We start from the raw sequence: 11,165 nt of genomic DNA on the forward strand, positions 1-11,165 counted from the left end.
GGGACAGGGACTGAGTGCTTTAAAGGTGATATTAAGGAGTTTATGTTTGATGTGGAAATGGATGGTCAACCTCCAGTGAGGAGTGGGGAGAAACAGGAGGCAGGGAGGATGGCACGGAGGCTGATGCAGTAGTCAAAGCGGGATATGATAAATGCTTGGATTAGCATAGTAGCAGTTTGGATGGAGAAGAAAGGATGGATTTTAGTGATGTTGTGAAGGTTGAACCAACAAGATTTGGTGAAGACAAGAGATTATCATCAGGGAAGTCTTCCTAGAGGAGATGCAATTTTGGAAGGATTAGAAGAAGCTATTCACTGCCCCGGGTAATGAAATAGTTACTCAAACAGACCCCTAGAATGATCATTCATTCATTCATTCAGTCAGTCATATTTATTGAGTACTTACTGTGCACAGAGCACTGTACTAAGCACTTGTGAAGTACAAGTTGGAAATATATAGAGCCCCACCCAACAATGGGCTCACAGTCTAGAAGGGGGAGACAGATAACAAAACAAAACATGTGGACACGTGTCAAGTCGTCAGAACAAATAGAAATAAAGCTTGATGCACATCATTAACAAAATAAATAGAATAGTATTACCATTTTGACCTGGAAAGTGATCAAGATGTAGAAGTTGTGACAATCTATACTTAGTCTTTCTCTTCTCCACCCAGAGCATTTGAAGTACACATCTTCAAATACGAGCTCCGTATTTCATTCATTCATTCATTCATTCATTCAATCATGTTTATTGAGCACTTACTGTGTGCAGAGCACTGTACTAAGCTCTTGGGAAGTACAAATCGTTAACATATAGAGACGGTCCCTACCCTTCCCAAGAGATCGCTTGGCCAGGCATGTTCTGATACTATTTTTCACTGAAAGAAAAATGAACCATTATGGGAGACAACACTGATAGGTTGATCAAAATAATTTGACCACACTTGGTATGAAATATAAAAGTTCAAGAAAGGAAGCTTTTTCCAGTTAAAGACTACCAACCCAGGTCAAGTCATACCTGCAGCACTTATGTGCTGACTTGTACTTCCCAAGTTTTGTTTTGTTGTCTGTCTCCCCCTTCTAGACTGTGAGCTCATTGTTGGGTAGGGACTGTCTCTATCTGTTGTCAACTTGTACTTCCCAAGCTCTTAGTACAGTGCTCTGCACACAGTAAGTACTCAATAAATATGATTGAATGAATGAATGAATAGCCACTCGGTGTGTACGCATGGTTCACATACTGTGCTTCATGTACCCTTTCCAGTTATTCATCTTTTCATTAATTGTAGCTTACCTCAGCTTCCTCTGTTTGTAAACCGTGACTTTCTGCCCAATAGATGTAAACTCCATAAGGGCAGAGACTGTGTCTTTTATTTCTCTTTTATTCTCCCAAGTGCTTAGCAGGGAATGTATCTGTTATATTGTTGTGTCATACTCTCCCAAGTGCTGAGTAGAGTGTCCTGTGCACAGTAAGCATTCAATAAATATGACTGATTGAATGGTTGGTCCACACCTCATTCAGGTGATCATTCAGGAGATACTACTGCCACTGATGAAGTTTGATGTGGGGTGAAAATCACAGCTGTGTTTCAATCCATTGATCTTGAATTTCATTCATTCATTCATTCATTCATTCAATCGTATTTATTGAGCGCTTACTGTGTGCAGAGCACTGTACTAACCGCTTGGGAAGTACAAGTCGGTAACATGTAGAGATGGTCCCTACCCAACAACGGACTCACAGTCTAGAAGGGGGAGGCAGACAATGAAACAAAACACGTAGACAGGTGTCAAAATCGTCAGAACAAATAGAATTATAGCTATATGCACATCATTAACAAAATAAGTAGAATAGTAAATATGTGCAAATGAAATAAATAGAATAATAAATCAGTACAAATATAAACAAGTGCTGTGGGGAGGGGAAGGAGGTAGGGTGGGGGGATGGAGAGGAGGAGAGGAAAAAGGGGGTTCAGTCTGGGAAGGCCTCCTGGAGGAGGTGAGCTCTCAATTTCCATTGGAAGAATCCAATCATATGTAAAAGAAGAAAATGGATGGATCATTTCATGTAGGGAAAAAATATCTTTCAAATCCCTGGCCCAGTTTGAACTTATAGAGGAGGCCGGTAATAAAAAAAAAAATCTACCTATTTAATAATCGTTTTGTCTACATATCCATTTTTCTGTAGATGGCATAATAGTATTCTAAAACACAAACTGTTCATAAAGTTCCTGTGAAAACTTAAACTTCAATACCTTTAGATGTACATGTAATTTAAAAAAAAATAATGGAACTTAGAAGCAGAGTGCTTGGTCTTACAGCAATAAAGACTTATTTCTTCCCATTGCTCTTACTGGCGATAGTTCAACTAGCCACAGCATACAATTAACCTCTTCTACTTCAGCCATATTCTTAAATCAGAGATCTGAAATAAAATGGCATTCAAAGTGTCTGAATGATATGGGATTCCAATGACGCTGCATTAAACTTTATGAATTATGTTTTCAATTAACATTTAAAATTTCTTTTTATCCTCTGAATGTCAAAAGTGATAAAAGTTGGTGCTTGGGGTGGAGAGTCCAATGAGGGGGTCGAAGGAATGCCAATCATAATTCCTTTTTTTCCCCACTTTAGTCCGGTCCTTGCAGCAGGGCTTTTTCGTTCTTGCCTTTAGTACCAAGTACCAAACAGAAATAAATCCTGAAATCTGCAGATTTTCCCATGTTGGATGCATCTAGTTGCCTCCGTCCCCCCACCCTCAAACACAGCCCACATCCGATTTCGTTTTAACCCTATTTAACCCATTATACAATGCTGCAGATCTTGCGCTGAACCAGTTCCTATTAATAGGTGATTAATAGGTGAGTAAGCTAATTATCCACTTTACAAAATGAAAATAATAGCAATAATACTAATAATAATGAGAAGCAGCGTGGCTTAGTGTAAAGAGCACAGGCTTGGGAGTCAGGGGTCACGGGTTCTAATCCTGGCTCTGCCACTTATCAGCTATGTGACTTTGGGCAAGTCACTTAACATGAGAAGCAACATGGCTTAGTGGAAAGAGCCCAGGTTTGGTAGTCAGAGGCCATGGGTTCTAATCCCGCCCCTGCCACGTATCAGCTGTGTGACCTTGGGCAAGTCACTTCCCTTCTCTGTGCCTCAGTTCCCTCATCTGTAAAATGGGGATGAAGACTGTGAGCACAATGTGGGACAACCTGATTACCTTATATCTACCGCAGTGCTTAGAACAGTGCTTGGCACATAGTAAGGGCTTAACAAATGCCATCATTATTATTATTAACTTCTCTGTGCCTCAGTTACCTCATCTGTAAAATGGGGATTAAGACTGTGAGCCCTACGTGGGACAACCTGATTACCTTGTATCTACCCCAGCGCTTAGAACAGTGCTTGGTACATACCGCTTAACAAATACCATAATAATAATAATTATTATTATTACTAATGATGTCATTTTCTAAGGGAAATACAATGCAATCACATCAGAAACCATCCTTATCTCTCAAGGAGAAGCAGCATGGCTTAGTGGATACAGAACAAGCCTGGGATTCAGAAGGGTGTGGGTTCTAATCCCGGCTCTGCCACTCATCTGCTGTGTACTCTTGGCCATGTCACTTCATTTCTCTGTGCCTCAGTTACCTCATCCGTAAAATGGGGATTGAGACTGTGAGCCCCATGTGGGACAGGGGCATGTCCAACCGAATTTGCTTTTCCTCACCCCAGAGCTTAGTACAATGCCTGGCACATAATAAGTGTTTAGCAAATACCATAATTGTTATTATTATTATTCCCATTTTACAAATGAGGAAACTGAGGCACCGAGCTGTTCAATGACTTGCCCAAGGTTATGCAGCAGGCAAGTGGCAAATGGGAATTAAAACCCAGGGCTCCTAGCTGTGAGTCATTATGAGAAGACAGGCTTCCCGGTTAGCAGATCATTCACCATTTCTCACTGCTTCCACCCCAAAAGCCATCCTTCAGGCGGGGAGGGGTTGACGGGTTTACTTTGTTGCCCAAGGATTAATGAGCCACCTGGGATTAGATAGCATCGCTCTGATTTACTGTGGGTTTTTGCTGTACCAGGCAATTAATGCCTCTTTCCTTTTCTTTTAAACATTAGGTGTTCATCAACTTTGCCAAAGACCAAAAAAACCATGAAAATTCAGATACAAGTAGCCAAGGCTCTTCTGTAAGTGTTGACTCTCAGGATGACCAGATCGAATCTTAGCCACTTCAGTGAACTCCCTCCAAGCAAACCATCAGTGGCGTTGGAAAAGAGCCACCTTAAGATACCTTGACTTATATTAACGTATCTTAATTTTTAAGTATTATTTCCTAGGAACCTCATGATTGTGTAAAAACAACAACTGGAGCAGTACCTGTCTTTCGGTTCCGTTTTATGCTGTTGAAAAGACTGTATTTATGCCGAACACTGTGAGAAAGTGGATGCCTTCCATAACTCTTACCATAATGATAGTAATAATAATAATTGTGGTATTTGTTAAGCACTTACTATGTGCCAAGCACCGTGCTAAGTGCTGATGGGTGTGAAGTCAAGGAGCTTCTTGTCTTCACTTGTTCTCTTAAAAAGCTTAGTCATTAGTAGTCAGAAAGTCAAGGATAGAGAAAAGAAGTCACACTGGTTGAAGAAACTTAGAGTTGTTTAAACAGATGAAAAGAATGTACAGCATCAGCTACAGAGCTGGCCTACACCGGAGGCCCGGTGAGCATCAGTGCCGATCTTCGGCCACCGAATTTACGCCTATCATTGTGACCCGGAACGTGTCCATCGACGGGCTCACAGAGGACCAGAAAGGAGGACGTTTCCATGGAGATACGCACCGCTTGCCCTGGCGGTAAATGGCGCATATGCCCCATGCTGAAACTCATGGGAAACCACGGCTGGGTGTGTCCCCCGGTGAGTTAAGGACCCTAGTAACTGAGACGGAACTCATGTGCTGCAGGCGGGCGCGTTTTTGGCTTTCAGCTACGCATTGGGTCATATATGTCAAGGTCTTCCCCCTCCGTGGGAGGAAGAGTGCTTACAAAGATCGTGATCAGTCCCACCTCAAAGTCAAGCCACGGTGATGAACACGGCGAAGGCATAGGATTCTTCATTCCACCACACGTACAGATGGTCCTCTTTTAGGGTGTTTTCTTGAATGTATTGCTCAGTGGTCCATTTTGTATATATTCAAGTGCGCCACCATTTGAAAATCAATAAACAATGTTTAGAAAAAAGAAGCGGCTTCTATTTTGGAGAAGCAGCAGGAAGCAATGTCGGGGGTTTGAGGTGCAGGATGGCGTGAACAAAAAGGATCGATCAATCAGTTCATTCATTCATATTTATTGAGAGCTTACTATGTGCACAGCACTGTACTAAGTGCTTGGAAAGTACAGTTCAGAAAGAGAGATATGACTTTGCTCCCTTGTGTTCCCTCTGAGAAACGTTAGCTCCTTAGGGATGGGAAGCCAGACCTGTAGAGGCATTTTCCCTTCAGAGAAGCAGCATGGCTTAGTGGAAAGAGCATGGGCTTGGGAGTCAGAGGACGTGGGTTCTAATCCTGCCTCCACTTGTCCGCTGTGTGACCTTGGGCAAGTCACTTAACTTCTCTGGGCCTCAGTTACCTCATCTCTAAACTGGGGATTAAAAGTGTGAGCCCCACATGGGACAAGCTGATTACCCTGTATCTACCTGAGTGCTTAGAACAACACATAGTAAGCGCTTAACAAATGCCATCATTATTATTACTTTCAATGACTCAAGGCCTCCAGTGTTCCTCATCATCTCTCTCCTGAACACGCCCCTTCCTCTCCTCAATTTTATCCACTCCCACTTTCCCTTCCTTCCTGGTTGTCTCCTAGAAGGAGGTATTATATTGTATTCTCCCGAGCATTTAGCACAGTGTTCTGCACACAGCAAGCACTTAATAGTACCACTGATTGATTGAGTTCTCCTGCCTACTCTTAAAAATCTAACCTTGCTACTTGGGCTTTGGATCCCAATCCAGATTTCCTCCTGAAAATCCTTTCTCTCCACCAACCTCCTTGCTCTGTTTGACCTCTCAATTTTGTTCAACTTCTCCATTTCCTCTGACTCATTCTCTCTGGCCTTCACCTATACCGAAGTCTGTCATACTTAAAAAAATCCTTGCCACATCCAGCTATCATCCCATCTCATTACTCCCTTTAGTGAGACCTGTCCAGATAATAATAGTAATAACAATGATGATTATGGTACTTTTTAAGCACTTACTATGTGCCAAACACTGGGCACATCTGGGCACAGTCCCTGTCCCACAGGGGGCTCACAGTTTTATCCACATTTTACAGATGAGTCATGGAAGCACAGAGAAGTGAAGTGACTTGTCCAAGATCACACAGCCAACATGTGGCAGAGTCAGGATTAGAACTCAAGTCCTTCTGTGCTCTATCCAGGCCTGTGCTCTATCCACTAAACCAGGCTGCTTCCCTACCAGAGCAGGGTAGCCAGCAGTGGTAGGGACAGATGAAGAGGAAAGGGGCACACTGCTGCTGAACCTCTCAAGGGGCAGCAGCTGCAATGGTGGTGGGAGGGAGGGAAGGGCAGAATCAGCTGCCTTTTCCTCTGCACTTCTCTGCCCCAACTGTTACAACCATGTCAATTGAAGTGAGTTTGTCAGTTTATGTGGGTCTTTTTTGGCTCCTTAGAGGAAACAGGAAAGGGTTCTGTCAATCAGTCAATCAATTGTATTTATTGAGCGTCTATTGTATGTATTGTATTGTATGCAGAGAATAAAATGATGGCATCCCAGTCCTCAAGGAGCTTTCAATCTAGTGGCAGAGACAGACGCACAAAAATCTAGTGGTGGAGACAGACAGACAAAAAAAGAATCACATTCCAGATAGGAGAATGTAAATAGAAAATGTAAGACAAGTAAGTAATACCCAGGGCTGTGAATACTTAAGTGATGATGGTGATGGCATTTGTTAAGCGCTTACTATGTGCAAAGCACTGTTCTAAGCACTGGGGGAGATTACGAGGTGATCAAGTTGTCCCACAGGGGGCTCACAGTTTTAATCCCCATTTCACAGATGAGGTAACTGAAGCACAGAGAAGTGAAGTGACTTGCCCAAAGTCACACAGCTGACAGTTGGCAGAACCGGGATTTGAACCCATGATCTCTGACTCCAAAGCCCGTGATTTTTTCCACTGAGCCACGCTGCTTCTCCATGCAGAATGGCTGAAGAGGCAGTAGGAGATAGAATGTGGAGACTAGAAATTAATCGGGGAAGATCTCTGGGAGGAAATGTGATTTCAGAAGGGCTTTGAAGAGGGGGATTGGTGTTGTTGGTTGGAGACAGATGGGGATAGAATTCCATGCAGAGGGGGAAGGGGAGTCCTGAGGTTTTGGGGTCAAAAAACCCCTGCTGTGCCCTGATGGGCTGGGGCCAAGAGCACCTGCCCTCCTTGGGCCTTTGCAAGTAATTGGCATATTCCGGCTTCCTGTGCCTCATTATCACTAATAATGAAGGTGATGCTACTGTGATGTTTGGAGCAGTACACATGGCAGCCAAAGGAGCCATTCCCCCATGCACTGCTTTGCTCTTTGTTGAGGTTCATAAAGGGATTTGAGGGCCCAAAAGCCTCCTATCTGCATCATTCGACTGGAAAAACAACTTCTTGGACATTTAAATGGCTCCTGGTTTGCAAAGCGATTGCCCAAGACACTTCACCCATCGTGGGCTTCACATGCCGGGCAGACAATTGCGGAAAAAGAGGTAAGTCACAGCCCCTCCAACAAGATCCTCAAAAGTGCTCTTCTCTTCTCCAGCCTCTCTTTCCCGGCTGCCTCAGGCCCCATTGCCCCTCTCCCTGTGAGGCAACAAAGGACATCCCTGCTGCTGTGGGAAGAAGCTTTGCCAACTTGTGCATTTAAAATAAAACGAGTTCTTTGACCAGACTCCAGGATGCCTTGGCAGTCGTCATTGGACAAGTTGTCCCTACTTTCATTTTGGGCAGGAAAGATTTGGACTAATTTGCTTCGATGTTTCCTAGAGTAACACATATGCTCATTTAAGGATCCCAGGAAGTGTCATTTTCCAGGATAAAGTTAATTCCCGGAAATGATGGCGCTGGCGGCCAAGCTTTAATCACCAGTGTTGTTTCAGGGTGAGAAAATGCATTATACTGAAAGCTAATGTATCAACGTTATTATTGTTTTCCCCTTATTTCATGTCTTTTAATAATAGTAGTATTTGTTAGATGCCTACTATCTGCCAAGTACTGGAGTAGATACAAGATAATCAGGTCAGAAACTGTGTCTGTTCCTCACAGGGCTCAAAGTCTAAGGGAGAGATGGAACAAGTATTTGATCCCCATTTTACAGATGAGAAAAACAAGGCACAAGGAAGTTTAATGACTTGCTCAAGGTCACACAGAAGAAAAGTGGTGGGGCTGGGTTAGAACCCAGGTTTTCTGACATCCAGGCCTATGTTCTTTCTGTTACCCCACACTGCTTCACACACATCTTTTCCCAAGAGGCTCAGAGCTCTCCCATAATTTTGGATTCGAAGGGCTGGGATCACCAATCATTGGGATGGTTGGAGACTGTGAAGATAAGCAGCGTTGCCTAGTGGATAGAGAATGGGCCTCGAAGTCAGGAGGACCTGGGTTCTAATCCCAGCTCTGTTACTTGTCTGCTGTGTGTCCTTGGGCAAGTCGCTTAACTTTTCTGGGCTTCAGTTACCTCATCTGTAAAATGGGAATTAAGACTTGTGAGCCCCATGTGGGACATGGGCTGTGTCCAATTTGATTAGCTTGAATCTACCCCAGCGCCTAGCATACAGTGCCTGGTACATAGTAAGCGCTTAAATACCATTTAAAAAATATGAGATTGAGTAACTCTGGGCTCAGTGAGGCTGCAATAAAATGGAAAAATTGTCTCTCTGCATGCTATATTGGAGTGAAACCCACTTTGGTTCTGTGTCAAAAAATGTCAGCTTAAGCCTACTGAATGGCTGGATAAAAATGGGAGAGCTTTTTGATGTGCTTTCTTTCTTTATTTCTCATGACTCACTAATTAAATGCAGCAGCAGTCAGCAACCTATCGCTTAGGAGACGAATATGGATCTTTTTTAAACCAAATGTGGGTCTTGAACCAGATGTGGTTTTTTGGCATTTAAAACCACTTCAAGGCATCAGGCTAGGTTGAGGGGGCTCACGGCTCACGGCTCACGGCTGCCGAGGCAGTGGGGCAGGCTGTGGGGGACAGGCAGGGGCTGCTCCTACGGGACCCCTGATGGGCGGGATGGGGGGGGATGACCCTGGGATGGGACCCCAGAACCTGGCAAGCAGCCCCAGGAGAGATTAGACCCACTTGGATGGGAAAATCCTTGCTTTGCTCTGCCCAGAGAGGAAATTTCCAGCCTTTCAAAGCAGAGCATTATCCCTACCTGGGGGACATCCCCTCAACCCTGGAGGCTCTCTCTGGGTTCAGCAGCTCTTCAGAACAGGGAGGGAAGGAGGGAAATTGAGGCAGGGGTGGGAGCTGAAAGTTAAAAATTGTTTTTTGGAGGTTTTCCCAATAGAACCCTCTTCTGGGGAAAATCATCAACTGAAGCTTTACCATCCTCATGCAGAAAGTCAGATCCATTGCCTTGCTCCCTTCAGGCAGAGCCTAAGTATAGGTATGGTTTCACCCTCCCAGGAAGAATTCCTGACCAAGCGGTCTCTTGTCTTGTCTCTGTGGACATATCTCTCCCAGAACACCTCACTTCCATCTGCAATCATTCTGGTAGTGTATCCATATAAATTTCTTGGTAAAAATACATAAGTGGTTTACCATTGTCTTATTCCGTGTAGTAAAGTTGAGACTCCATGCTTGACTCTCTCCCATGCTGCTGCTGCCCAGCATAGGTGGGTTTTGACTAGTAGCAGATTGCCTTCCACTAGATAGCCACTGCCCAAGCTAAAATTGGAAATGTTTCTCTTTGACTCTCCCTCGTGTAGCTGAGACTGGCAGAGTACTGGAAACTCTCCAGGCGCAATCCCAAGAGGGGAAGCAGTCTCTACTATTCATTGAATTCAAATCCAGGAACCTACAAAATTCCCCTCTTTGAACGAGCAGTTGGAGAGAGAGATTTTCAGCTTCCAACACATAGACTTATTTTTCTTGACGTTCAAGCACAAATAGCAATGTTTGAACTTTTCATTCCATTTTCCTCAATCTCAAGAGTTTGTTTCCTTTCCCAAAGAGGCAAACCACTAGAGTGGTTCCAGCTTTTCACTACCTTCTTAATGTAAGTCCCCACACTTTTAAAACTCTAGCTCCTTCTGAACAGAGCTGGACACTTGCTTTTCTCTGCTCCACTCGGTGTGAAATATAATTAAAGAATCCCATCTGTTCAAACTGGTTTTCCTTGTAAAATTGTCTAGATTCAGATCCGAAATGATGACTAATTTGAGTTGCATTTATACAGGAAAGATGCAGTGGTTAGTACTCTGAGGTGTGATTTTTGACTGGCATGTAATAATAATAATAATAATGACATTTATTAAGCTCTTGCTATGTGCAAAGCAGTGTTCTAAGTGCTGGGGAGGTTACAAGGTGATCAGGTTGTCCCATGTGGGGCTTACAGTCTTAATCCACATTTTACAGCTGAGGTAACTGAGGCACAGAGAAGTTGAGTGACTTGCCAAAGTCACAAAGCTGACAAGTGGTGGAGTCGGGATTTGAACCCACAACCTCTGACTTCAAAGCCCGGGCTCTTTCCACTGAGCCACGCTGCTTGGCAACATGGCCATGTATACATTCAAGTGGATATCTGCATTAAATACACACACGTACACTGTATTGCTGAGAAGAGGATTCCTTCGATAAGGTCACCATGTGGATAGTGTGTAATTTATAGCCTGAACAAACTGCTGATATTCATGCATTACCTGATTTAAGTTCCCCGTGGGTAGCAGTGTGGCTCAGTGGAAAGAGCCCGGGCTTTGGAGCCAGAGGTCATGGGTTCAAATGCCGGCTCCTCCAACTGTCAGCTGTGTGACTTTGGGCAAGTCACTTCACTTCTCTGGGCCTCAGTTCCCTCATCTGTAAAATGGGGATTAAGACTGTGAGCCCTCCATGGGACAACCTGATCACCTTGTAAGCTCCCCAGC

The 11,165-nt window shown here is 43.9% G+C and overlaps 1 protein-coding gene across 1 annotated transcript in view; it reads left to right on the forward strand.

Moving 5' to 3' along the window:
* ABCA12 (ATP binding cassette subfamily A member 12) overlaps positions 1-4,247 on the forward strand; it is a 222,070-nt gene extending 217,823 nt beyond the window's left edge. The window contains exon 55 of the mRNA XM_038748802.1: positions 4,140-4,247. Within this exon, the coding sequence (XP_038604730.1) occupies positions 4,140-4,247 (108 nt within the window). The remainder of the gene's footprint in view (positions 1-4,139) is intronic.
* The last annotated feature ends 6,918 nt before the right edge of the window (positions 4,248-11,165 follow it).

Source organism: Tachyglossus aculeatus, chromosome 7 (assembly GCF_015852505.1).
Source record: "Tachyglossus aculeatus isolate mTacAcu1 chromosome 7, mTacAcu1.pri, whole genome shotgun sequence".
Taxonomy (NCBI): Eukaryota; Metazoa; Chordata; class Mammalia; order Monotremata; family Tachyglossidae; genus Tachyglossus; species Tachyglossus aculeatus.